This window comes from Sciurus carolinensis, chromosome 5 (genome assembly GCF_902686445.1).
Source record: "Sciurus carolinensis chromosome 5, mSciCar1.2, whole genome shotgun sequence".
Classification (NCBI taxonomy): domain Eukaryota; kingdom Metazoa; phylum Chordata; class Mammalia; order Rodentia; family Sciuridae; genus Sciurus; species Sciurus carolinensis.
Genome location: NC_062217.1, coordinates 146,296,194 through 146,322,292, shown reverse-complemented (window position 1 = coordinate 146,322,292; position 26,099 = coordinate 146,296,194). Strand labels below are relative to the sequence as shown.

Here is a 26,099-nt window from a genome sequence, read left to right as displayed (position 1 = left end):
CACCAGGAACTGGGTGAAATGGGGAGTTGGCGGCCACAGTTGAAGTTGACACCTCTAAGGCAATGGTTCTAATTGTAGCTGTACATAAGAGTGACGTGATAAACTTCTTAAATAAATTGGTATATAGTAATTTCAATATGTGTGTATACTATGTAATAATGATCAGATGAGAATGATTGGAGGGTCTATCACTCACATTTATCATTTCTTTGTATTGGGAACATTGAAAATCCTCTCTATTTGCTATTTTGAAATATTCAACTAAGTGAGGCCCTGGGTTTGATCCCCAGCACTGAAACAAATTTTTTTTTTTATTGTTATCAGTCATAGCTACCCTACTGTACTATTGAACATTAGAAGTTATTTCTCCTATCCAGGAGCACCCCACTATACTCATTAACTATCACCTCTTGATTCCCTACCCCATACCCTTCCCACTCTCTGGTAACCACTATTTAAAACACAGTATTTAGGGACTGGGTTTGTAGTTCAGTGGTAGAGCGCTTGTCTAGCATGTGTGAGGTACTGGGTTTGATCCTCAGCACCACATAAAAATAAATAAATGTGTCCATCTACAACTCTAAAAATAAATAAATAAATAAAAAACACACTATTTGTCTTTCTGTGGATGTGGTGAACTTTTAAAAAAAAAAATCACTGCTACCTGGGCCTTAGTCCAATTGAATAAGTCTCTGAGGAGGGTTGGGACTTGGACAATAGCAATGACAAAGCGTTCCCAAGTGATTTTCAAGCGGGGTCAGAACTGAGAAGCACCACCCTTGAGGCATGGTACTCAATATGGTCAACCAGCAGCCTGGGTGTTATCTAGGAACTGACTAAAAATTCTGTCTGAGTCCCTCACTGATAAGAATCTGCTTTTGAGCTGGATCCCCAGGTAACTTGGGTACCCTCAAAGCCAAAGTGACAATATTTGTTGCTACTGGGAACCTATTTGTGGTCACCATGAGTCCTCACTAACCAGTTCTCTGCTTTGGACTGTCCAGCCCTTGTGGATGGATTCAGCAGCTATTAGGTAGAGGAAAAAACACTAGACTCACACTGTGACCTGGATCTGATTCCTGATTCTGCACTTCCTGTGACCCTGGGAAAAAACACTGATAATTTCATTGAGCTTCCATATCTACCTCTGTAAAGCCAAGGAAGTAATACTTAAAAAAACAGGGGAGAATGTAAGTGAATACTGATACAGAGTTGGCACAGAGCAGGTCTCAACTATAAAGTCTGAAAAGAGAAAAAAGCTAATGACTGGGCTCTTTAACAAGACACTTTCTTCTCTAGTCATTGTCTTTGACTGTTCTTCCCATCTGCCATATCAAAAAATACCTAGAAGTGCTTTTCAGAAAACCTTAGAGAACACTTTCTCCCCACCAGGGAATGTGGTTGCAGGATCCACTGAAGTTATTGCTATCTGCCAGAGTCTCCAGCGGGTGGCAGAAAAATGCCAGCAGGACCTGGAGAGCTACTGGTATTTCCATGAAACCGCTGTACCCTGCCTGCTTGCTTTGGCTGTGCAGGCTTCCATGCCAGGTAATTTTCTCCACCTCTCCTTCACATCCTCTCTGAATTCTGTCTTCCACTACTGTTGGACAGCACTGCCATCCACTGGGTTATTGATGATACTGCATTTTTTTTTCATTATTTAGAGAATCCTTTATTAGTTTCTGCAATCAAACCCACGTAGATAAGACCTTACATATTTAATACAGTGCATTACCCCTGTACAAATGGAAAAAAATTAATTTTAACGTTTCTAGACCAATATAGCTGTTAATTTCTGTACAATGCCAACTCAACACGGTAAACTGGGATACTTTTTCCAAAGTTGACAGCACAGGTAAAGTTTCCAAAAATTCAAATTATGTATATATGTGTATATATATATATATTTATATGTATATAAAAAGACCAATAAGAGCAATGTGTTATGCATCAATAGCAGCAACAGCTTTTCCAGGTTCTGCAGTCATCTAAACAAAATTACAGGGACATCCAGCACACTCCATTAAAAAAAGGGATGGGGGGTAAAAAAACAAAAACAAAACAAAGCCCGAGAAAACAGCAAAATTCTGTTACTATTGTGATACCTGGCATGAATACTGCATTTTGTACCATCAGGTTTCTTTGAATTTTTTGTCCAAGTGAGATTTCACTTCAGAGGAAAGGGTGCTAACATGATCAATGGCAGAAACCAAAATCCACTCGAGTTAGTAGTATTCAGAAGGATGCATACCAGGCTGAGGATGTAGCTCATTGGTAGAGCACTTGTCTAGCATGTGTGAGACACTAGGTTCAATCCCTAAATCCTCAAAAAAAAAGATACATACCTTATTTCCTTTTAATTAATATTGTGGAGATAGTCATATCTACATCACAGAGTAGTTGGTAAGGATTAAAGGAAGATAATGTTTGATGCTCAGTCACACAGCAAGTACTCAGTATGATAGTTGCTATACATAAGGACCTATAAATTTCGGTTGTTTCAAAATTTTTTAAAAGACTGACATTTCTAGGTCTAATATGAGAATGTTCATATTAACATCCTCTTTTCTCATTGTTGCCCGGTCTAAGGACTATGCACAATGCTCCTAAGAGCTCCATGGGTTAGAAGACTTTTGTTTCTGGTGCCTTGCTGATTCTCAAGATCACAGTACCACTAGAGGACAATTGAGAACTGCTGCTGTGTGGCTTGAGTTGAGCCCACTGTGACAAGGACAGGAATTAACCATTTTGGACTTCTGAACCAGTCAAGGCCTTCTGATTCTATGTATGTGTGTTTGTGTTTTGTTTTTGCAGAGAAAGAACCCTCAGTTCTCAGAAAAGTGCTGTTGGAAGATGAGGCCTTGGCTGCCATGGTGTCTGTCATTGGCACCGCCACCACCCACCTGAGCCCTGAGTGAGTATAAGTTTGCTGGCAAAGGAAAAGAAGGGGTTTTTAACACTATGGACTATAGGGGTGGGTAAACCATAGGCCAGTGTTCTTAGCTACAGAATCACCTGTAGAACATATTTAAAATATACATTGAGTTCCTTACTAAATTGTAAGCTGTAAGAGGGTAGTGATTTGTTCTATCTGGTTCACTACTCTCTCACAACAGTCTCAAAGGGAATGGTCCAAGTATATAATATGTGCCAAATTAATATTCGTCAAATACATAATGATCCTGGCCTGTCCCATTGACTCAGTGACCCTAATGAGAACCCCATTTGGAAAGGCACTGCTGTGGAGGAAAGGGCTGTTTAGAATCCTAGCTCCCTGATAACACCTGTACCTTGCCCCCCAGGTTAGCTGCCCAGAGTGTCACCCACATTGTGCCTCTCTTCTTGGATGGCAACACCTCCTTTCTGCCTGAAAACAGCTTCCCAAGCAGATTCCAGCCGTTCCAGGTGACAGTCAGTCTGATGAATCAGATGAGGGAGAATCTTGGGATTTGTGTCCTTCAGACTTATTCTTGTAGGGCTGATCTGGGATGGGTATAGGGACAGATAAGTCTACTGCTAGCAGGACAGGCCTGAAATGGTTTTTTCCCCTTATAGGATGGCTCCTCAGGGCAGAGGCGGCTGATTGCACTGCTTATGGCCTTTGTCTGCTCCCTGCCACGAAATGTAAGTTAGTACATTTGGGGAGTTGGATCTTGAGTGACCTGGGCTGATTTTTTTACCTCCCCCACTAGAGAATTTCGTTCTTATCAATCCTCATGCGAGGCCCTGCTGGCACTTCCTGCTGGGTTATCTCTTGGAGTTCAAGTATTTTCTGGGTTCGTTACATGACCAGGTTTTCTGTAGGTGGAAATCCCTCAGCTGAACCAACTCATGAGGGAGCTTTTGGAGCTGAGCTGCTGCCATGGCTGCACCTTCTCCTCCACTGCTGCTGCCAAGTGTTTTGCAGGACTCCTCAATAAACATCCTGCAGGTATTAGAGTGAGCCTGGGTTGGGAGCCGCCTCAAACCTTTAAAGGGGCTTATTGCCAGGTGCAGTGTTGTACACCTGTAATCCCAACAGTTCAGGAGGCCAAGGCAGGAGGATCACAAATTCAAAGCCAGCCTCAGGAATTTAGCAAGGTGCTAAGCTGTTCAGTGAAGACCCTGCCTCAAAATAAAAAAAAAAAAAAGGCCAAAGATGTAGTTCAGCAGTTAAGACCCCTGGGTTCAATACCAGTACCAAAAAGAAAAAAAAAAAAAGTCTTGCTAACTGGGTGTGGTGTTACTTTTTGGGAGGCTGAGGCAGGGTCTCAGGTTCAAGGCCAGCCAGGGCAATTTAATGAGACCCTATCTCAAAGGGCTGGGGGTGTAGGCTCTGTAGTAAAGCACCTCTGGATTCAATACCCAGTACCTCAAAAAAAAAAAAAAAAAAAAAAAGAAGCTTATTAGTAATGTAATAGGACTGCCCCTGCATTGTCTTCAATTCTTGGGACAAGACTCTAGAGGAGAAATTGGACAAAGCATTACAGGGCTCTATACTGACACAGTGAAATATTTATTGGGAGTAGACAACCTTCTCTAATGCCAGCATCCCTGTGTTGAGTAGACCATACCAGGCTTTCATGCTGGGGTCTTATTTTTTCTACAGGCAAAATGATGCTGTCCTTTATAATGGTTTCTTGGGTATTTTGCACTTAAATTGTGCTGCCGTTGCATCAGCATGTCCTGCTTCCTTTTTAGGGCAGCAGCTGGATGAATTCCTCCAGCTGGCTGTGGACACAGTAGAAAATGGCCTGGGCTCCAAGGCTTCCCGGAGTCAGGCCTTCACATTACTGCTCTGGGTAAGGTGGTGGATTAAATTCTGGCTAGACATAGGCAGTTTTATTTGGTTAAATAAAATGTCCCTGATGACCCTAAGCCATAAGCAGCTATCTCAGGGTTCTGGGGTTTGACTTTTCTCTCATATTACAGGTAACAAAGGCCCTTGTACTCAGATACCATCCTCTCAGTTCCTGCCTTACTGCCCGGGTAAGCGCTTCCTGGGACACAGGAGAACTCCGACTTAAATAGGAATCGTGTTGACCCCATTGGCTCCTAGAAACCACTTCCATCCTCCTTGGTATTTAAGGTTCTTCTTCCCTGATGTACCACAAAGGTTCTCTCTTCTCTAGCTCATGGGCCTCCTGAGTGACCCAGAACTAGGCCCAGCAGCAGCTGATGGCTTTTCACTGCTCATGTCTGACTGTACTGATGTGCTGACTCGAGCTGGCCATGCTGAAGTACGGATCATGTTCCGTCAACGTTTCTTCACAGATAATGTGCCTGCTTTGGTCCAAGGCTTCCATGCCGCTCCTCAAGGTGAGAAGTTTGAAAGGCAGGCCCCCAGATATATAGACCTGTTTCACTTGGCAATAGACTCTAAAATAATTTATGACCCAAGTGTATCGTTAGAGCTATACTATGTTCTATACACAGAAAACTAAACTTCCAGATTCTTGCCCCACTCTTTTCCTTCAGTGGGTATATCTTGCTTATTCTGAGCTTGAGTTGCTTTATTTCCCTTCTCTTTTTGTATGCTGAAATCCAGCCTTTTCAGAAATTGGAATTGAGTTCTCAAACTGAATGTAAAAGCCCCTTTCTCCCCTAAAGCTTCTCCATTTTTTAACAGATGTGAAGCCAAACTACCTGAAGGGTCTGTCTCACGTACTCAATAGATTGCCCAAACCTGTGCTTTTGCCAGAGCTGCCCACAGTAAGTTTCTATAATAAGCCTCCAAGCAAGGGACAAAGCTTTTCTCCCACAGCCTGGATCGGAAAGGGGAAGAGAACCAAGATCATCACAGTGTGGTCACCCACCTTTTCTGTTGCCTGTTAGCTTCTTTCCTTGCTGTTGGAGGCCCTATCATGCCCTGACTCTGTGGTTCAGCTGTCCACCCTCAGCTGTCTTCAGCCTCTTCTACTGGAAGCACCCCAAGTCATGAGTCTTCACGTTGATACCCTGGTCACCAAGTTTCTGAACCTCAGTTCCAGTCCTTCCATGGTGCGTTGAACCCTAGCACTTCTCTGGTACTTTATCTGTCCTCTGTCTCCCCTCACCTTCTTATTGTTGTGTTCCAGGCTGTCCGGATTGCTGCGCTGCAGTGTATGCATGCTCTCACTCACCTGCCCACTCCTGTGGTAAGTACCTGGGTTGTGCTCCCTGGCCTAGGAACCTCTTACAAGAGCCAGGGAAGTACCCTTTTGCCTTCATCAAGTGAAATCAGCCACCCCACTGTGTGGTTAAGATATGAACTACAAGGTACAGATAAGCACAGATTTTTTTCCCTTGGGGCCAGAATGACTCTAATAAACACTGACCACCCAATTAACAGAATGGCCATCCTGCCACTTGGCATCCTCTAGGATCACTAAAAAAAAAATAGGATATGTTGCATGTGCTTAGCACATGTGAGGCCTTCCTTTGGTTCAGTCTATCCCACCAAAAACAGACAGGACTTGTTCTGCACTTTTGGGAGTATTAGTTATACAAAGCTAGAGAAGCAGCACTTCTGGTTGCTCTGTTTGACATAGGCTAAGATTGCTATGTTTGACATAGGTTCCTTTTGACTCCACAGCTGCTGCCATATAAACCACAGGTGATCCGGGCATTAGCCAAACCCCTGGATGATAAGAAGAGACTAGTGCGAAAGGAAGCTGTGTCAGCCAGGGGAGAATGGTGAGTTCTAGGTCATGGGGAGAGATGGGACCAAGACAAACCTTACTGCTGTTACCAATGTTCTTTCTGCTTACAGGTTTCTGCTGGGAAGCCCTGGCAGCTGAGCCCTTATTTCTGGCCTAGACTCTTCTGACAATCTAACCTGGAATTATTAACTCACTCTCGAGCCATCTTACCCAAGGCAAGACCACTAGCCTCTGCCTGCATTTCCTACAGACACAGCACAAGTGCTAGATCTCTGCTGCATGGCTAAACAAGAAAAACCGGAGTCCTAATTTCTAATGGATTTGTGAAGTACCTGAGCGAGTCTACTTGTTTTTGAAGGAAGATCTTGGGCTATTGGGCTCTTCTGTTATATTTCACGTCAGGAAAAGGGAGCTGTGCTGCTGAAGGATGAGTGCAGATGACTGTGGCCCTGAAGACCAGGGATAATGGATGATAGTGGACATGTGTGTACCTGCTGGAGAATAAAGATTTCTTTTGGTAATGGTGCTAACCATCAGAGTTATTCCCCATCACCCCACATATGCCTTGGTAGCACATAGCCAGAGGTAGCACAATGATTTTTAGGGGTTAGTCAAGAATTCTGCAGGGCATCCAACCCCTCCAAGTAAGGGCAGTGAAGGCATGAGCAGAATTCACTAGGCCCCTGACCCGACTTCCCCCCTTCCTGCCCTAGAACTAGGCAAAGAACTGAGAACCATACACCTTTACAAATCAAACACCTTTATTTTTGTTCCCTTCATTAGCAGGTGAGAAGTGGCAGTGACTTGGGCAGCAGGCATGTTGTCTTTGCCCCAGTAAGAAGCCAGGATCCCAGGATCCCTCAGGTGTTTTCCCAAACTACAAGTAGAAGAGGTGATAGCCAGCCCCAGTGCTGAGATATGGAGAACATCAGATCAGCACCAGGCAAGGTAGCTAGCTGCCTGACCCCTAGGCTGGGGCTGGAACTTGTTTGCCTGAGTAAAGGGATTTTAGTCCTAGGATTTCTCCACATTGTATCTTGCTTCTGCAGTGGCCAGGTTGGTCCTTCAGTTGTCCCTGCATAGTACCCAAAGGCAGGCCCACTGGTTCCTTTTGATGAAGGATTCCAAGGAAAGCTGCCCTTGGAGGCAGCAGAACAAATACTCAAGTTGTGGCTGGCACAACCCAGCTCACACCGCCATCACAGAGGCTGAGTGAACAGTCACCCAGGGAGGGGGCTCCCAGCTCATTCCATTCCCATGGGGCAAGTGACTAGAAGGTAACAGCACCCGGGTAAGCCAATGCCTACAAGAGAAGACAAATGTTTGAGTTCCAAGAGCTCCTGGTATTCTTTCGATTTACTCTACAGCAAGCATACATCAAGCACAAAGGTAATAAGAGTCCTAATTTCCTCTGCCTAACACTATCCATTTAATCTGCCTTCTGGGGCACTGAAGGCCTTTTGAGGTTCTGAGCTGTGTTCGGCAGAGTGACAAGAGGATGGAAAAGGAGGAAGGAAAGAACTGATATTCATCTGGGTGTTACTGCGTCAGTAAGTCAGTTTGAAGAATGACTTCCCCTTGTCTCTAGGGCTGAAAGAGCTAGCCTGTTTACTGCCTCAAGAACTCTATCACAAGTGGATTACCTCAGTCTCAACACATTATTGGCTTCAATTTCAGACACTGCCTACAAATGAAGAGTGATTGGCAACTACTACATACTACCTGTCTCGGGACTCTAGTGTAATCATCTTGAAACCTTATCTGCTCCTTAAGCCATGGTTTGAGCTCTGAGCCGCTGTCTCAAATGAAAGCCATGTTCTTTACGCCTGCAGTCTAGAACTGTGCAAAGACAAGGACCTTTGGCTACATGTGGCTACTAAACTCATGAAAATGAAATCCCTTCAGTAACACTGTCCACATTCTCCCATATACTTCCAAGCAGAGGCCATCTTTCTTATCACAGTTCTTTGGGTAGTACTGGTCTCTTACTTTACCTTCCTGTGTCCACACCCAGGAATACCTTCCAGTTGTCCAGACAGCCATAGTTGTAAGGATTCCTAAACACCTAGAGCCAAGTGGAAGAAAAAACATTTCTACAAACCTCTTCTATGTAATCCCCTTCTCATTTTGGAGACAGACAGCCAAGGTAAAGTTTAGGTAGGCAAGTTCTGGCCTTATGTGACAGTTGCAAAGTCATCCCTGATCATCTCCTCTGCTTCCAGGATGCTGTTTCAGTTACCTACCTGCCCACCCAAGCCCTCAACCCCACTCACTCTGCCCTTGGCCTGCAGTCGACGTCTTTCCTTCTTGTTGATGTGCCTTTCGATGCTAGTCTCACCCCGGCTGATGAGAACAGCATGCCATATGGTTAGGGCACCCAGGGCAAGTGCCACAGAACTAAGAAAAGGGACAAAGATTGGTGGAAATTAGGGCCAGCGGATGTAGGTCTGAAATTGAGCTATACAATGATTAGTTGGCAACCTCTCTGCCTCATCTTATCTTCCTGGCATACTTCCTAAATTAACTTGTAACTTCATCATATCTATAAAGAACATCAGGCTCCCAGCTCCTCAGGAGGCTGAGGAAGGAGTATCACAAGTTCAAGGTCACCTAGGTTATTTAGTGAAACCCTTTCTCAAAATAAAAAGGGGTAAGGATGTAGCTCAGTGGTAGAACACCTTTGTAGTATGTGTGAGGCCCCAGGTTCCATCCCTAATTCCTTAAAAAAAAAAAAAAAATTGAGGTAGGCTTAGAATAAGTTATGGGGAAGGGAATGGGGAGAAATAAGTCTACTGAGAAAAAATGTTCTGTATTTCCTAAAAACTCATGCATGAGAGACAGTGGAGGGTAGTAAAAACACGGGATCAGACAAGGGTGACATGAAATTCACATTCCAGCTCTAGCACTCCTAGCTATGAACCATGGAACACATACTTCATCCTAACAGTTTTCAGTTTTCCTCATCTGTAAATGCAGTTGCCTACCCTTTAGATAGGTACTACCAGGAATAAATGAGTTTAACTTACCTTGGCACATAACAAGTAACAAGCATGCTTACATCCTTAGTGCTTGGTAAACAGCAATGCTCATGTCCTTAGTGTTCCCTGCCCCAAAATGTTGAAGAAGAAAAGTGCTGACTTTGCCAACCTCAATTAGACTAGAACAGAGGCAGGTCATTCAGGATGGGTTCCTGCCTGCATGTGAGCACTTACAAAGGTTTTTCCTAAAGCTGCCCCACCCTTAAAACTACCAAAACTGGGCTGGGGATATAGCTCAGTTGGTAGAGTGCTTGCCTCACAAGTGCAAGGCCCTGGGTTCAATCCCCAGCACCACAAAAAAAAAAAAAAAAAAAAAAAAAAAAAAAACTACCAAAACTGAGTTAAATACCTGCACAGGAACCAGAGGTAGACAAGGCTCTTGTGAGTTATCCTTTCTCGAAAGGAGAAGGTAGGTGGTGGGGTCTGGTGATAAGTCTAAAAAAAGAAAACAGCAAAGCCTGGCTCTTTTGCTCAGGTGGTCTCCAGCAACTACCACCAAAGCCCCCAGCACCTATATGCAGGAAATATTCCAAATCCAGGCAGAAAAAATGGAGACTAAAGCTACAGAGGAGTCAGGACAGCAGGCAAAGGGGTGGACCAAGCCTGATGGCACCATCACATGGACAAACACTGGGCAGAGCAGGTCAGGACAAGATGGAAAAGCACAGGCCTTTTAGGTTGACAACATGGGCCTTTAGGAAAACCTGGGCCTTTAGGTTGACAACATGAATGGGGCTCCAGGGGAAGCCACTCCATTCCTGAGCCATAACTCCTTTATGTGGCTGTATCCCCAAGAAAGGAGACCAGACCCATACCCAGCATAAACTAAGGAGAGGAGAGAATCATTAAGTACTGAGAAGGGCAGCAGAGGTACAATATGTGAACCCAAGATGTGCTCAGAATAAGGAGTCCTAAAAGGCACAGAGTGGGGAGTATCCAGATGCAGATGGACCAGCTTTATATCTATCCCCTGGAACCCCATTACACAGACTAACACAGGCTCCTTGCTGCTCAGGCCATCACCAAGGCAGAGTCCAGGCTCAGCCCAAAAAGGTGATGATGGGATTATCAAAAACTGTCACATCCCAGACACTTCCAGCTTGCCCCCAGGTCACTCAGTCTTGCAGCCTCCCTGAACACCCCTGATTTGGCCTACTAAGCCTCAGTCAGCCCCTACAACTAAACTAGCAGGCCCAGCTGCCTGAGCAGCTCTATGCCCCTGGCCTGAGCAGCAGGAGGCAGTGGGGTGGGGACAGCCCACCTGGTTGGCAACCGCCTGCAGTTTGTTCTTGTCGAGCTGTTTCATTTTCTAAGGGGATGGAAAACAGTGCTGGTTACACTCTTAAGGCCCTGGGGTGGGGGTGCTGCCAGTCCCATTCCTTAGGGACAGGCTCACACCCTGAAACTGCACTATTGAGCCGCCCTGCTCCTAACCATAGGCTCACCTCGATGGCAGCATAAGCCTCCCGGAAAAGGTCCCAACTTCCATAGCTGCAGTAGACACAGCCCAGAGTCATGAAAAAGCAGAAAGAGAAGAAGTACCGATGGTTATAGTGGCCCACACAGTTATTTAGCCAGGCTGGTTGGGGGGATGATTAAGGACAAGATCAAACACAATTTCAGGGGCGTCCAGGCCTCTGGTTCATACCTGGTTAAAGACAGCATCAACCAAGCAAGAACTATTTTTGAAAGGCAAGAAAATATGGGATTGTTTCCTAAGGTTCAGGTCAAAGTCTTACAAGCTTTTCAGAGCACTAAAGTCCCACCAGAAAATCATGAAAATAAACCTGCCAATCCTTCAACCTAGTTGGGCTTAGCCGGACATTTGTAGGGGACAATAGAAGGGGACCCATGATTCTATTTGGTACCCCCAGAGGACAGTCACAGAAACCCAGGCATCTCTTTCCACCCAATAGCTGTTAGCACAACAGCCTACAAAAGAAACCTGTTAGAAGATGCCTTGCTCCCAGAAGGTCCATCCCAGAGATCCTATGAGCCTCCTGCGCCCCTCAGGAGATGATCAACTCCCACAATGTCTTTTCTACTAACTTCTCATAAGCCCAGTGTTGTCTGCAGGGTGAAGTCTTGGACTTGTGGACATTAACCCTGTATAGTGCTCTGGAACTAAAGAAGGCAGCCTCAGTCAGAAGAAAGCAAAAGGATACGGCAGTGATGATCCATCTTCAGCACACACCTGTGAGGGAGGGACACAGGCTCTGTTTAGGTGGCCAAGGTTCTTGAGATGTCAGTACCAATCCTTTCCTACAAGGACCAGCATCCTGCTGAGGTGGAGAGGGCACAGACTTTGAAGACAGCCAGGCTTTGCTTCAAACCCAGCTCTATAACTTACTGGTTATGTGATACTGGACAAAGTAACTAATCTCTCAAGTCTCAGTTTCCACAAGAAGTAATAATGCAAAACTCAGAACCATTCTGAGGCCTATGTATCAGGAAATCAAGAGCACCTTGCCTGGGACAAGATGAGTGCTTCATACATGTCTTAGCAAACTCTAAGTCAGGTTTTGCCCTAGGGCCACAACAAAAGAGTCACCACTGGGGTTCATAAAGAACAAAGCCAAGACCAACCTATTGCAGATGCTGCAGTGGTGTGTTCGGGCAGGTTTGGGATAAATACACTTCTTACAGATGGAGACTGTAGCAATGTCATTCCTGCCCTGTGAAGAAAGAGCATCAGGACCACTGTGACGGCACCATTTCTATGCCTCAAAATATCCCACGGCACTCTCCCTCCCACTCTTGGGACTGGCTCACATTGCCACTACTCACACTGCCCCTGCCTCTCCCACCCGCTATGTGGAACCCACCTGGGGTGGGTACCCAGGTGGAGTAGTGATGGCCTGGTAGTAATGGAAGACAATGAGGATCAGATTCCAGTGACTGTAGAAGAAATGCCAGCAGAGTCGTGGCACTGAGTAGGTTTGAAGGATGAGAGGCAGGACACACAAGTAGGCGATGGCCACGATGGAGCCTGTCAGCACTATCACCAGCACCACGAACACCTGCCAACACCAGAGAGGTCAGATAGACAGTAAGAATGCTACACCCAGAGGAGACTCAGGAATTTCTCTGGGGTTAGCGGGCTGGCCTCCAGAACCTAGTGTGGGTCTATCAGTGAGAGACATGCCTCTCTGCTCCCCCCAAAACATTCATTTTCCTGCTCCTGGGCATCACTTACCACCCCAAACCAGCGGATCACGTTGTCCACCAGCCAGTAGACAGGCTCAAAGGCAGCATCCACAGCAGAATCACTGCCCCCAAAGGAGTTATAGAGCAAGGAGCGCAGGCAGACCTTGCCATAGCGCCAGCGCTGCACCAGGCCCCGGAGCAGAGGTGGGCAGCGGCGCCTGTAGCCCAGGAGTAGAAGCAGGCGCAGGCAGAGGCGGGCTGGGCCCAGCAGCAGGCTCCGCTGACCCCTCATGGCTCCTAGGAGAGCATACCATTGTAAGGATCTAGTGTGGGTCTTGTCCCTCCCTACCCAACCAGTGGGAAGGCCCAGAGTATCAGCTCACAGGGCAAACACCTAAGATTAAGGCCCAGTTAGGCCAGTCACCAGCTCTGAGGAATAGGAAGGTCACTTCACTTTTCTACACAATGCCCAGTGTTGATGTCCCAACCAGAAAGAGGGACTGGAGTTTCTGAACTTGCAAAAATGGTATTTACATTACACCACAAGGGTGCACAGCAAATCCAAGGTGATGCACACTTAGACTAAATGTGTTACAGTATTAGAGTGAGGGAGGAGAAAGGTGGGCATCAATCAAAGGAGTCTTTGGAGCTATCTGTGTGGAGACCATTGAGTGGAGTATGGACCACATGAACAAAGCTGCCCAGTACATCTCGGCATGACCACTGTGGCAGAAGTTTCCCAGGGCCTCCTGCCTGCCCTGGCCACTAAGTGTATAGCATATGGATCCTGGACATAGATCTGCCTTGGTGCTATCTTGGCAAAAGATACTTCTTCCTACTCCCTCTAGGCTGATATTCCAGGTCAGTAGACTCAACCTGGTAGCATGTGATTCCCTGTCTCCTGTCAAGACAGCCAACCCTCGCATGACATAAGATGCTTTGTCTCCAATTCCACTCCAGCCCTACCCCAAGAGTACAGCAGTCAAAACAACTTCAGGTATTCAGAGCAAGAGAACCAAGGCTGGAGAGGGAACTCCATGCTGGTGGCTCATGAAGACCTCAGGGTCTGCCCTCTCAGTGATCAGTCTTCCCTGCTGCACTAGTAAGACTCAAAAAGACCTTCTCTGTAGCTGCTGCTCTTCGCCCCAAGCTTCCTAACCAGCTTTCCCAGCTGTGCAAGAGCCTCCATTCCTTTGCACTCTTCACCTCATCCACAGCATAGGAGGAGCTCACTGCTCAGGCAATGACCAGGACACAGATGCTCTAACAGGCTCTTTCCATGACGGTCTCGATTCTGCAGATGAAGTCTTTTACCAGAAAAGAAATTATCTGATTTTCCCCCAGGGCAGCCAGGGAGGGCTGCTTTGTCCTTAACAACTCCACTGACTTATTTAACAGGCAGTTCAAAACCCAGAAGAAACTGGAGGAGGCTGCTCTGCTGTAGGGATGGTTTCAGTTCAGTAACTGGAGCAATGTATTCTCCTTGCACTCTGGCTCATCCCCACAGAAGACCTTTCACAGAAAAAATAATTACCTCCTTCTACAAGCCATGTAAAGCCTTATGGAGAAAAGAAACCCATCAGACAAGGCCTACAAAAAGGAGAAAGACAATTTGAAAGGGACCTACCCACTACACCAGGGTAAAGAAACTGGCCATTCCCATTACCTCCTAGGAAGATAAGAAAATTAAAAGGAAGCGTAGAAAAGAGGAAAACCAATAAGCTCAGATTTCTACCTTCTCTGAATTGGATGCCTATTGTTTGGAACCATGATTTGGCAGAAGCATGAATTTTCAAAACAGTAGACAGCCACAATCAAATGTAAGAGTAGGACAGAACAACTGCCCCACAACAAATCTAGGTGATTTTTAGACTGACCATACCATTGTATATTCCCTTACCACAGATAAAGGAGAATTTCCTAGTTGCTAAAATACTTTTTGTAACAATGGCATACAAATCAGATACATTCCTCATATGTAATCAACAAGAATCATATTCCACCTCAAAGCCACCACTAGTAGTCTAAAAAAACGAAAATTCTCCTTGTTTTCAGATTCTTCTCTAGTTTTCAGATTCTTCTCAACCACCTCCTGAATTCCTGAGCTCTACATGAAATGTCAACCTCAAAGATTAGATTTAGCAACTCTCATCTCCCAGACCCTAATTATTTAGGGATCAATTCTGCTCCTAAGTAGTCCTGTGACTTAGGCAAATCATTGATCCCTGACAGAATTTAATAACCTTGTTTTCTAATTCAAACAGAGGGTAAGATTAAATGCTAAGATCCCTTCTAGCTCTAACCCTTTATAAATAATGTATATTTATTTGGTAAAGTATAAATGAGAAGTTTATAAAGTACTTAGCACAATACCTGGCTCAAGGAAGTACTCAATAAATACTTGTTGAATTAACGACCTGGAGGGATGCAGAAGTGGAAAGCCTGGTCAGATGTCTATCTGTCCTACAAACATCAGTAAGGTCACTCCTGCCAATGTGATAACACTAAATAAAGTGTCTGCTGCTAACATTCTTCCTGATTAATAAAGAGAGAAATAGAAACCATTATTAGAATCACAGCACTAAAAGGAGCTAAAAGACATTTTGGAAAACAAGTCCAACAAGAAATCAACCCAAACATGTAAACAGAAAGCTTGAAGATGCAGAAGCACAGGTCAAATTTGGGTGAACAAAGTATGAAGCCAGGGCCCTCCCCTCACTTTTAGCTAATGGGACATAGGAGGCACGGGGATACCATGGAAAAGACATGTTATCCATGGGCCACAAATGAAACAGGTTTCATTTCAAGAAACTGAAGTAAAGCAAATGTCAAAAAATTATATGTTGGGCTGAGGGGCAGTGAGCTCAGTGAACAGGGAAGGAAACAGTAAAGCACAGTTCTACCATCACACCAGGATAAACTCTGACTAGCCCCATTCCTCAGTAGTACCCACAAACCATGGTGGCCATCTGCCACCAGATTAGAAGCTACAGGCCACAGCACTCCCCTCATCCCTGAGCTCTAAATCACCATCTGTTTCCCTAGGGGGGAAAAAAAACGATGGGCAGAAAGAGATGGTGAGATAAGGAGGAACAGATTCCAAAATCGCCAGAATTTAGATCAGAGTTGTGGCAAATTTTATCTAGACAAAGACACTGCTCGCAAGATCTCAAGTAGGAGATGTCAGACATCAGTAAAAGCAGTATTTTATTCATGTGCAGACTTCCCGTCTGGGTTACCATGCTTAAAAAAATTTTTTTAAAGTAACAACTTTATCATGGAGGTGCAAGCAGGCCCTCACAACTAGAGGATCCAACTGCAGCACTGAAACTGCAGTTACAAAAACCGGGAAAATGTTCTGTGTCAATGAGGGAGGCGATGTCAAACTGCAAAGGACAGATGGCCAAAAAACTTAGGTTCTGGCTTGGGCTCTACCTTGAATTATCTTCGAGACGTTGAACAAGTCAAACCTTGTCCGTGGATCTGAGTTTCCAAACCTGTGAAATGGGCAAGTTGGGTTGGCGGACCTCCTTCCTGCTCTGCCTTACAGATGCCCCGAGGGTGCGCTCTGCGGGAGGAGGGCACGGCCCTGCAGGGCGGGGCGAGCAGCGAGCAGGAACCCGGACTCACTACAAGGCCCTGGGACAGGGCCGGATCTTAGAAAGAGGGGCTAGGATGGGGAACAAGGGCCGCGACTTCGCCTTACCTGCTGCGTGCCGACTCCTCAATCAGCCAAACCGAATGCCGCAGCCTCTGCGGCCCCTCACCACCACTCCCTCCAGCTCGGCGCCCGGGCCAGGCCCGGTTCAATACAACCCACCATTGCTCACCACCCACAGCGCCAGCGAGCGGACCCGGACCCACAGCCTGCCCATCCTCAACCATGAGCGCAAGCGCGTGCCCTGGAGCCCCGAAGTTCCACCCCCTAATTTGTCCCAGGGCAACCTGGGAAATGGAGTTTACCCCGGAGAATTAGCTCCCTCTGCTCACGTGACAAAATGCACCAATTGACGCATATTTTACTGAGACACTGCACCTGGGTGTGACCAATGAGGAGTCGGCTTCGTTTTCATCCGGGCTTTACGACAGTGGCAGTCATGGCGCCACCCGTAAGATACTGCATCCCTGGTAAGTGAGGGCTGCCGGTCCAGAGGCCTGGAGAGTGAGAGGCAGGAACCTGAGCTGCCTCCAGCTTCTGGGAGCCCAAGGCTGATGCGGCGTTTTTTCTGCAGGCGAACGTCTGTGTAATTTGGAGGAGGGCAGCCCTGGCAGCGGCACCTATACCCGGCACGGCTACATCTTCTCGTCGCTCGCCGGCTGCCTGACGAAGAGCAGCGAGAACGGCGCGGTAAAGGAGGCGACTTCCCCCTTCCTATTTCTTAGGCTGCCTTTGAGTTCTGGTCTTTAGACACCTGCACCGCCGGCGCGTCTTTGGTGCCTTACTAGTAAAACGATTTGGTCTCTGGGCTTTCCCCAACGGGATCGCCACAGCTGTGCACTTAAGCTAGCACATACCAGTTAGATTGGTCTCGGTTGGTAGGGTGGCTGACACTCCGGGAGGAGGCTGGGTCGAGGGCAGATGCAAACTGAGAGTAGCCTAGCCCAGCAGTGAGCTGAATCCTGTCAGCATGTCGCCTGCCTTTCCCCCTTCCACCTCCACTATCTCCACCTCACTGACTGCAGTCTAGTCTTACTGGCTTATTTCATTATCGTTACGCGCTAAGCTCTCTCCTGCCGCAGGGCTTTTGTACACCTGCCATTTGTCTGGAACACACTCCTCTTCTCCTTAGCCTTTGTATTTCTTACCTCTTTCAGATAGCCTCCCTAGTATCATTTTCTCATAGAAACCCTCTAGACCTACTGGTTAAGGAAACGGGTTTTGTGGGAGTTTAGTTTGGTTTGGTTTGGTTTGGTTAAAATTCACAAAGAACTCTTTCTTTCCCTGAATATTTCAGCATATAACTAAACACTCAGTTATATATTCCCCACTAAACTCTTCCATTACTAGAGGTTAATTTCCATGAAATAAGGCCCCACTATCATACCTTCCATGTCTGGCATAATGTAGACGGTCAATAAATCCTTGTGGAATGAATGAGTGAATAATGCTATCCTTAGTACCAGAGGTTTATCCAGAATTAGCTCAGGATCAGATAAGCAGTCTTCGGAGGAGCATTTGAAAGAGCACAATGGATTGAGTGGTGGGGGCACATGCCTACTCTGGAGGCTGAGGTAGAAGGATCTCAAACTTAAGGCAGTTCTGAACAACTTAGGAAGACCCTCAACAACTTAGACCTCATCTCAAAATAAAAAAGAAAAAGGGCTGGTGATGTAACTTAGTGGTAAAGCACACCTGGGTTCAATCCCCAATACCAAAATAAACAAACAACAAAAAACCCAGCACAATAGAAAGGAGATTCAGAATTGGAATGTCCAATTGAAAGTACTAGACCTTGACTCTGCTTTGGAAAACAAACCTAAACTCTTAAGGTTTTTCCTCATCCATAATGAGGGTCTTTCTATTCAGTTTTGGGGATATCCTTAACATTTCTAAGTTTCTTCATTTCATAGATAACCTCTTGAACATTTTCCTTTTATTTCATGTTTTTAATTGTGCATTATAATTATACATAGTGGTGTGATTTGTTGTACATATTCATATGTGCACACAATATAACAATATAATTTGGCCAATATCATTCCTTAGTATTTCCCTTTTTTCTTTTTCTTTTTTTTTTTTTTGTTCAGCCCCAGGGATTGAACCCAGGGGCACTTAACCACTGAACCACATCCCCAACCCTTTTTATTTCTTATTTTGAGACGGGGTCTCACTAAGTTGCTCAGGATGACTTTGAACTTGTGATCCTCCTGCCTCAGCCTCCTGAGTCACTGGGATTACAGGCATGTACCACTGAACCTGTTAGTATTTCCTCTGTATGAGAGAAAACCTAGGACCTTTGACCTTCTAAGTTTGGCTTATTTCACTTAGCATAATGTATTCAAGTTCCATCCATTTTCCTGCAAATTACATAATCTTGTTCTTCTCTTGGCTGAATAAACTCCATTGTGTATATATGCCATAGTTTGGCTACTGTGAATTGTGCTGCTGAAAAATAGTGGTTAGATGCTGGAAGCAGGCTCTACGTGTATTATCAGGCCTGAGGACCTCTTTCATTTTTGTCAAGGAGAGTGCTAACCTCTCCTTTCATAAAGTACTCAAGCATTTTCATGTGTCAGTCACAGTGCTGACCTCTGAAGATGTAGTAATAAGCCAGATACACATAGTTTTTACTACCAGGGAGCACAGATACAATTCAAACAAATTAATGTTCAAATTGGTGTCTAGTTAACAAATATGATGATTGCCTTTATACAGCACCATGAGAACATGTAACTGGAGAACCTGCCCTGGTCAGTGTAAGGGACATTTAAGCTGAATCATCTAAAGGATAAATTAGAGTTGGTTGGGTAGAAAAAATGCAGTTTTAGCAGAAAGAACAGGTTAAACAGAGATCCTACTGAAGTGAGAAGAAGTCTTTAAGTTGGGAAAATAGAAAGAGGCTGAGAGAGCCTAAGTATAGTGAGCAAGGGAGAGATTGATAAAAAATGAGGTTGAAAATATGTTTTACACCAGTGGTCTATATCATACTTAAAGAGAAAACTTTAACTTTTTGTGAGAAATAGTCACAAAATAAAAGAAAATAGTATGACCATTATTATATAACATTTATTTGGAAATTCTATGCTGTACAATTAATAATTAAAAGAAACAGGCATTGGTAAAACCTGGAAAGAGTTAAATTACCCATGATTACAGGCAATATGGTTGTATACCAGGAAATTCCAAGATAGTTTTATAAAATTTATTAGAACTCATCTGGAATGTTTAGAAATGTATCAAGGCATTTGTCTGTTATAAGCCACAGATATCTTTACCCAAGCCTTAGACAGGACATTCAGAACATTCATTTTGTATTGTTTCTCTATAGCTTCCTGTGGTATCTGTGATGAGAGAAACAGAGTCCCAGTTACTTCCAGATGTGGGAACTATTGTAACCTGTAAGGTAAGTTGGTCCTAATCTACATGCTTAGGATACTCATCCAATATTGAATCATAATTCTAGAACTGCATTGTTCAGTACAGTAGCCACTAGCCACATATAGCTGTTTAAATTAAAGAGTGTTAAAAAATTCACTTTCTCAATCACACTGGCCACATTTCCTACAGTGAAATCAGCCCAGCAAGTCGCTTGTGCCTTATGGGTAAGCACATGACATTTTTATCATCACAGAAAGTTTGACTGAACTATACTGGTCTAGAAATTCTAGGATAATGATCAAGGCAGCTAATTCAGGCATGCATGGTTCTTCACTGAGCTGGTTTCTGAGTGTGTAGTTTCACCCTCTGTCTGAGATATGGGGCATACCAACAGGTGATAAAGACTTATACGGTTTTTGTTTTTAAGTTGTTGATGGACCTTGATTTATTTATTTATTTATTTATTTATTTATATGTGGTGCTGAGAACAAATTCAGTGCCTCACACCAGCTATGTGAGCACTCTACCACTGAGCCACAACCCCAGCCCGTCTTAGGAATTTTTTTTTTTTTTTGAAGGGGGCACAGGGTTATGGGGATTGAACTCAGGGGCACTCAACCACTGAGCCACATTCCCAGCCCTATTTTATATTTTATGTAGAGACAGGGTCTCACTGAGTTGCTTAACGCCTCTCTTTTGCTGAGGCTGACTTTGAACTCATAGTCCTCCTACTTCAGCCTCCTAAGCCACTGGGATTACAGATGTGCACCACTGCGCCTGACCTTTTAGGGTTTTTTGAGAGGAGGTACTGACTGATGTACTGTAACTGTAACACATAAGTTACCTCTGCCCATCCCCACTCTCTGCCAGGTTCACTTGTAGCTGTTGGTTTCTCTACAAATTACTCCAGAAGAAAGTATGTGTATTACTCTGAAAATAACTGCAGAGGCATTGATCCAAATATTAGGCAGCAGATGAAACATAGATTTAAATTCTATCCACTATATAAGCCTTTTAATAAGATCTGTTAGAGATCTAGATTGCTTCTATGCTCTGTGTCTATTTATGTGAAACTTGTGGACTTTTAAAATCTATGTGCTATTATCTCACTTGATTTCTATAGTAACCCTATCAGGTGGCCACTTATTCCACAGATATCACTTAGATAGAGATAAATAGCAGTTAACTTATGTTAAATTCTCAGTAATGTTGCTTATACTAAAATCCTAGTAATTCCTAATTTTTTGCTGTGTCCTTGAAGTGACACCTGCTAATCCTTTGATGCTGATCCTTGCTCTATTCCACAGGTCTCTAGCATTAATTCACGTTTTGCCAAAGTGCACATCCTATATGTGGGTTCCACACCACTGAAGAACTCCTTCCGAGGAACTATCCGGTAAAAAGTACCCTTGTCCTCACATTTTCCCTAGTACCTGGAATAAGATAGTCAGGGAGATTTGAACATTTAAGAACAATTACAATTCCTACTCCTGTCTATTTTTCTCTTTTCTTTGTGCTAGTAGTACCCCCCAGTTGTAACCAAAAAATTTTTCTATGAGAAAAATATTAATAAGAGAGGGTTTTAAATTATGGCAAAAAAGTTGTGTCAAGCTAAAGATTAGCAGTATCAGGATGATTCAGACCAAACAAATCAAAAGCATTTTAGGAAGTACCTTTTTTTTCTTGAATTTAATATAGATTAAACCCAGAAGTTTTAAAACATTAAGAAGCACTGTAGGTGAAATAGTAGATTTTTCTCTTGTGGACTTGTTGAGAAAGGATGAAAAATTCTTGCAAACCAGATAATTTAATTTAACTTTTGAGGCCCTTTCCAATGTCAGGATTCAATATGATCTTGGATAATACCTCTGTTTAAGTTCTCCTGAGATAGCAAAGTTCCTTTACCTTTCCTGCTAAATCTGATCTGCTTTTCCCTAGCCAGAGGTATCAATACTAACCTTCTCTCTGGTCCAAGAATGGGAAAATGTTTTATCCTTCCAATGCAGGCTGAGGCTACCTCTCTACCTTTTGTCCATGGGTGGCAGCTGGGTGCCCACAGGATAGTTCTTGCAGAAAATTAATCTTTCTGTCAATTCTTTTTTTATAGAAAGGAAGATGTCCGAGCAACTGAAAAAGACAAGGTTGTTGGTTTGATTTTATTTTCTCATGGCTTTAGGGATCTCAATTTTTAAAAATTATTATCCCAGTGAATTTCTAAAAGTCAGAGCAATGTGGAGTTCAAGGAAGTTTAATATATTCTATGCTATAATGTGTGAAATTTATCTCAGTCCTTTTCCACTCCTTATGAGTTTTATTCCTACCTAGTTTATTCTTTGCCTTTGAAGTTGATTATTTATTCATTGCTTTTCTGTCTCAGACTTACTCTGGGCCCTTTCAGAGCAACTGTAGTGCCTTTTGTGTAAGTTAGATTTATGATCAGATTATTGAATTCAGATTCTTCCATTCATATTTTGATGCTGTAGAAGCAATGAAAGGTATTGACTGACAAGTAATGATGACTTCTACATTCTGGAATTAGAAAGTAAACTACCTCTACTGGAAGGATGAAAGTTTGAGGTAGACCTGATCTATACCCTTCACATAACACTCCTGTTATTCCTTTGCAGGTTGAAATTTATAAGAGTTTCCGCCCAGGTGACATTGTCTTGGCCAAAGTAGTATCCTTTATTCCCAGTTGACATCTGTCCTTTGTCAGAAGAAACAAGGGGCTGCAATTGTGGCTTAGTGGTAGAGTGCTTGCCTAGCATGTGTGAGGCACTGGGTTTGATCCTCAGCACCACATATAAATAAATTAATTAAAGATATTGTGACCATCTACAACTAAAAAAAAATTTTTTTTTTTAATTTTTTAAAAGAAATGAAACTAGGGCTGGGGATATAGCTCAGTTGGTAGAGTGCTTGCCTCGCAAGCATAAGGCCCTGAGTTCAATCCCCAGCACTGCAAAAAAAAAAAAAAAGAAAAAGAAAAAGAAATGAAACTAGAGAAATATTTCAAGTGGTCCTAGGGGGAACACTTAAAACCCCTCATTTTCCTTCACCATTATTATGTGACTAGATCTCCCTAGGTGATGCACAGTCCAACTACCTGCTGACCACTGCCGAAAATGAGCTGGGAGTGGTCGTGGCCCACAGTGAATCAGGTGAGTTAGTTTCCATATCCTTACTTTACCCTGGGAGCTGAGGTTTGGACTTAATCCATTGTTTTTCCTGGTTTTCCTTGTTTTTTATTATGGAAGCAGTATGGGTGTAGATACCATCATGTGGTGCAGCATGACATTTTGGTCAACAGTGGACAACATATACTGTGGTGGTCCCATAGATTATGTCACCTAGGGCTGGGGGTACAGCTCAGTGGTAGAGCTATTGCTTAGCATGTTTAAGGCCCTGGGTCTGAAACCCAGGATTTAAAAAAAAAAAAATTTTATCACCTAGTGATAATATAGCCATCTTTAAGTATACTCTTTGGTATTTGCACAATAAAAATATGTCCCATCATTAACACAGGACTGCTTACTACTGAAATTACAATGATTCTTCCTAAGTTGGAGCTCCAGTGACACAATCAGTTAGTGCTTAGTGTGCAGTATTCCGGGGGGGCTGGGGAGATAGGGAGATAGCTCAGTTGGTAGAGTGCTTGCCTTGCAAGCATGAGGCCCTGGGTTCAATCCCCAGCACTGCCAAAAAAAAAAAAGAATGGTATTCCTAGCTGGGTGTGGTGGTGCATACCTGCAATCCCAGCCTCTCGGGAGGCTGAGGCAGGAGGATCTCAAGTTCAAGGCCAGCTTCAGCAACTTAACAAGGCCCTAAGCAACTTGGTGAGACCCTGCTTCTAAATAAAATATATAAAAGGTCTGGGGATGTAGTTCAGTGGTTAAGCACCCCTAGATTCAACCCCGAGTATCCCCACATCAAAAACAAAAAAAAAAACAGAATGATACTCCTAAATCTAAGCAAAAAGGTAGTTAACTCCATAAGTCAATGGAACAAAGTTTTTTTCCTGTATGAGGTGTGGTTCCCTAAGTAACTGCTGATAACCCGTCCCTACCCTGGTGCTGGGAATTGAACCCAGGCCCTTGCACATGCTAGGCATGTTCTCCACCACTTAACCACATGCCAAGCCTAACATTGCCTTCTCATACTCAACTGAAAAGAGGTGTCTCAGGAAAATATCTGGGGTCCCAACTCCAACATTGGCTTTTTCCCTCTAGGTGTCCAGATGGTTCCCATCAGCTGGTGTGAGATGCAGTGCCCTAAGACCCACACTAAAGAATTCCGGAAAGTGGCCAGAGTACAACCTGAATTTTTGCAGACCTAAGATGCTACATTTTACCCCAAGGAGGGGGGTAAGCTATTTCCAAGAGTACATGATGAAAATAACATCAAGATGTCATGGTCTTTATTCAGATACCTGGGGTCAGCCAGTGACCACCTCTAGAAAACTCTGCCAGTAATTTACTGTGGGTGGAACATTATTTTTGTGAACCTTTTAGTAAATTGGATTCTTGAGGATAAAGCTTGTCTTTTGGAGACACCAGCAAACAAAACTGTGTAACTTTGGAAATAGTCTGACAGTCCTTTTAAGTATATATTTTTTGATGTGACAAAGAAAACATTTTTATTAAAAGAATTTTATGGTTTCTGTTGTCTTGAGCAGGTAAAGGCATCTAAACAGTGTCACACTTATTAGAGCAGGGGTTTATTTGCCTCATAGCACCCATTAACTGATGTGTGTCAACTCTTGCTTGCTCTAGACAAATCCTGATTGCTGATCTCTGATATTTTTCCTGTTGTTTTATGTGCTTTTGCTTTCTAGGTGCCAAACACTGGGTCAAACATTTCATGTGCACCCCTCACTTAGGTACATTATAGAATGTATGTGGTGACCAGGTAGCATGTGAGCTCTTTGGTAAACATACTGATACAGTGGGTACTTCAGAAGATGTTTGTTAATTGAAAAGGGACAAAGCATTATCATGCAAGGTAGCTAGGAAAGGATTCGTGTGATGTGAGATCAAAGGGAATTAAAAAGCCCCTTTCCAGGCAGAAAGAAGCCCTAGCAAAGTGCAGAAGCAGAAATGAAGGCATAGTTTGGGAGATGAGGGAGGGATATAAGTTAAGCATGCAGAAGGCTTGGGAAGGAAAGATGAACATGAGCTCGTTCTTGAGATGTTGCTCACAAAGCCCGTGACCCTAGTGTGTGCTGACAGTGGTGGAGGGTGAGTTTTGAAGACAGCCCACCTGGTTTTGTGCCCTCCAGTTACTAACCTTCAACAGGTTGCGGTTTTTTGGTTTTAATGGAAAATTTTGTTGAGGTATCTGTAGGTCCACATGCAGTTTTCTTGTTTGATTTGTTGATTTTGTTATTTTTGGCATGGCTGGGGATGGATCCAGGCCTTTGTGCATGCCAAGCTCATGCTATATCACTGATCTACTCTCCTAGCACGTGCAAAGCCCTGGGTTCCAACCCTCGCACTAGAATAAAGAAGAGCAATATCTCCAGCCTTGCAAGAAAGAGTGAATACAGAGATCCCTTGTACCCTTGGCCCATTTTCTCCCACTTAAGACATTTTGCAAAATTATAATTGCTCAGTGGCAGAGCACTTTTCTAACCTATGAGAGGCCGTCAGTTCAATGTCCAGCACCACCTAAAAAATATAAACACCAGCATGTTGACATTGATATTAAGCAAGTCGTTTTTATCCATTTTCTCATTGGGATAGTAGTATCTCATAAGATTATTATGAAGGAGAAACACATAAGTGTTCAGTACATGCTAATTTTTTTAATATATTTTTTTAGATGTTGATAGACCTTTATTTTTTTCATTTAATTATATGTGGTGCTGAGAATCGAACCCAGTGCCTCACAATGCTAGGTAAGCACTCTACCACTGAACCACAACCCCAGCCCCAGTACATGCTAATTTTATTGTTATATGTCATGGTTACTATTCATATCCAATTGCCTTCTATAAAGTACTACCAAGTCCCAGGCCTTATGTTAGACACTTTGTAGATTGTTTACCATTAATAAGTACTTGAACTTTACAGACAGTGCTACAAAGAAAACTTGTATACCATTTTATACTTGTGCATGCACTTGCCTGTACACAACTGATTCTCAGAAGTAGAGTGCTGGATCTAAAAATATGCACAAAGCTAGTGGTGGTGGTACCTTTTCAACTATTCAGGAGGCTGAGATGGGAGAATCATAAATTTGAGCCTAGCCTGAGCA

The 26,099-nt window shown here is 43.9% G+C and overlaps 3 protein-coding genes and 1 pseudogene across 8 annotated transcripts in view; 2 read left to right on the top strand and 2 right to left on the bottom strand.

Annotated features, from left to right (window-relative positions):
- Mms19 (MMS19 homolog, cytosolic iron-sulfur assembly component) overlaps nucleotides 1-7,145 on the top strand; it is a 29,641-nt gene extending 22,496 nt beyond the window's left edge. For all 3 annotated transcript variants that reach the window (XM_047552732.1, XM_047552731.1, XM_047552729.1), the window contains 13 exons: nucleotides 1,393-1,548; nucleotides 2,815-2,914; nucleotides 3,303-3,405; nucleotides 3,556-3,624; nucleotides 3,805-3,931; nucleotides 4,681-4,781; nucleotides 4,912-4,968; nucleotides 5,112-5,298; nucleotides 5,609-5,691; nucleotides 5,815-5,979; nucleotides 6,057-6,116; nucleotides 6,554-6,654; nucleotides 6,731-7,145. In XM_047552732.1, the coding sequence (XP_047408688.1) occupies nucleotides 1,393-1,548; nucleotides 2,815-2,914; nucleotides 3,303-3,405; nucleotides 3,556-3,624; nucleotides 3,805-3,931; nucleotides 4,681-4,781; nucleotides 4,912-4,968; nucleotides 5,112-5,298; nucleotides 5,609-5,691; nucleotides 5,815-5,979; nucleotides 6,057-6,116; nucleotides 6,554-6,654; nucleotides 6,731-6,758 (1,337 nt within the window). In that variant the 3' untranslated portion in view covers nucleotides 6,759-7,145. The remainder of the gene's footprint in view (nucleotides 1-1,392; nucleotides 1,549-2,814; nucleotides 2,915-3,302; nucleotides 3,406-3,555; nucleotides 3,625-3,804; nucleotides 3,932-4,680; nucleotides 4,782-4,911; nucleotides 4,969-5,111; nucleotides 5,299-5,608; nucleotides 5,692-5,814; nucleotides 5,980-6,056; nucleotides 6,117-6,553; nucleotides 6,655-6,730) is intronic.
- A 220-nt stretch (nucleotides 7,146-7,365) lies between these two features.
- Zdhhc16 (zinc finger DHHC-type palmitoyltransferase 16) lies at nucleotides 7,366-16,713 on the bottom strand. Of its 4 annotated transcripts, none has more exons than XM_047552733.1 (12): nucleotides 16,512-16,712; nucleotides 16,241-16,302; nucleotides 12,855-13,102; nucleotides 12,484-12,678; nucleotides 12,245-12,333; nucleotides 11,824-11,852; nucleotides 11,104-11,237; nucleotides 10,920-10,967; nucleotides 10,008-10,093; nucleotides 8,894-9,017; nucleotides 8,615-8,685; nucleotides 7,366-7,923 (listed from the first exon to the last, which is right to left on the bottom strand). In XM_047552733.1, the coding sequence occupies exons 1-12, from the start codon at nucleotides 16,688-16,690 to the stop codon at nucleotides 7,809-7,811; spliced, it is 1,380 nt and encodes a 459-aa protein (XP_047408689.1). In that variant the 5' UTR covers nucleotides 16,691-16,712; the 3' UTR covers nucleotides 7,366-7,808. The 4 variants fall into 4 exon arrangements, with proteins under 4 accessions (XP_047408689.1, XP_047408690.1, XP_047408692.1 ...); XM_047552735.1 differs by having other exon boundaries at nucleotides 7,785-7,923; nucleotides 8,610-8,685; nucleotides 16,512-16,713; XM_047552734.1 differs by lacking the exon at nucleotides 10,920-10,967.
- Nucleotides 16,714-16,867: 154 nt separating this feature from the next.
- Nucleotides 16,868-24,502, top strand: Exosc1 (exosome component 1). Its single transcript, XM_047553274.1, has 8 exons — nucleotides 16,868-16,933; nucleotides 17,038-17,153; nucleotides 19,795-19,869; nucleotides 21,152-21,240; nucleotides 21,952-21,985; nucleotides 22,472-22,522; nucleotides 22,921-23,005; nucleotides 24,074-24,502. The coding sequence occupies exons 1-8, from the start codon at nucleotides 16,903-16,905 to the stop codon at nucleotides 24,178-24,180; spliced, it is 588 nt and encodes a 195-aa protein (XP_047409230.1). The 5' UTR covers nucleotides 16,868-16,902; the 3' UTR covers nucleotides 24,181-24,502.
- Nucleotides 18,914-19,021, bottom strand: LOC124986051 (uncharacterized; annotated as a pseudogene).
- Nucleotides 24,503-26,099: the final 1,597 nt, after the last annotated feature.

Bases quoted from the DNA above. Each gene is read 5' to 3' on its own strand.
- Zdhhc16 (XM_047552733.1), bottom strand. From the start codon at position 16,690: ATGGTTGAGGATGGGCAGGCTGTGGGTCCGGGTCCGCTCGCTGGCGCT. The intron at 12,679-12,854 runs GTAAGTGATGCC...TGGTGTTGGCAG, and splicing joins TGATCCGCTGGTTTGGGGTG to GTGTTCGTGGTGCTGGTGAT. The intron at 12,334-12,483 runs GTGGGTTCCACA...CTTTCTTCACAG, and splicing joins CACCTGGGTACCCACCCCAG to GGCAGGAATGACATTGCTAC.
- Exosc1 (XM_047553274.1), top strand. From the start codon at position 16,903: ATGGCGCCACCCGTAAGATACTGCATCCCTG. The intron at 19,870-21,151 runs GTAAGTTGGTCC...TCTATTCCACAG, and splicing joins GAACTATTGTAACCTGTAAG to GTCTCTAGCATTAATTCACG. The intron at 22,523-22,920 runs GTATCCTTTATT...TTATGTGACTAG, and splicing joins ACATTGTCTTGGCCAAAGTA to ATCTCCCTAGGTGATGCACA.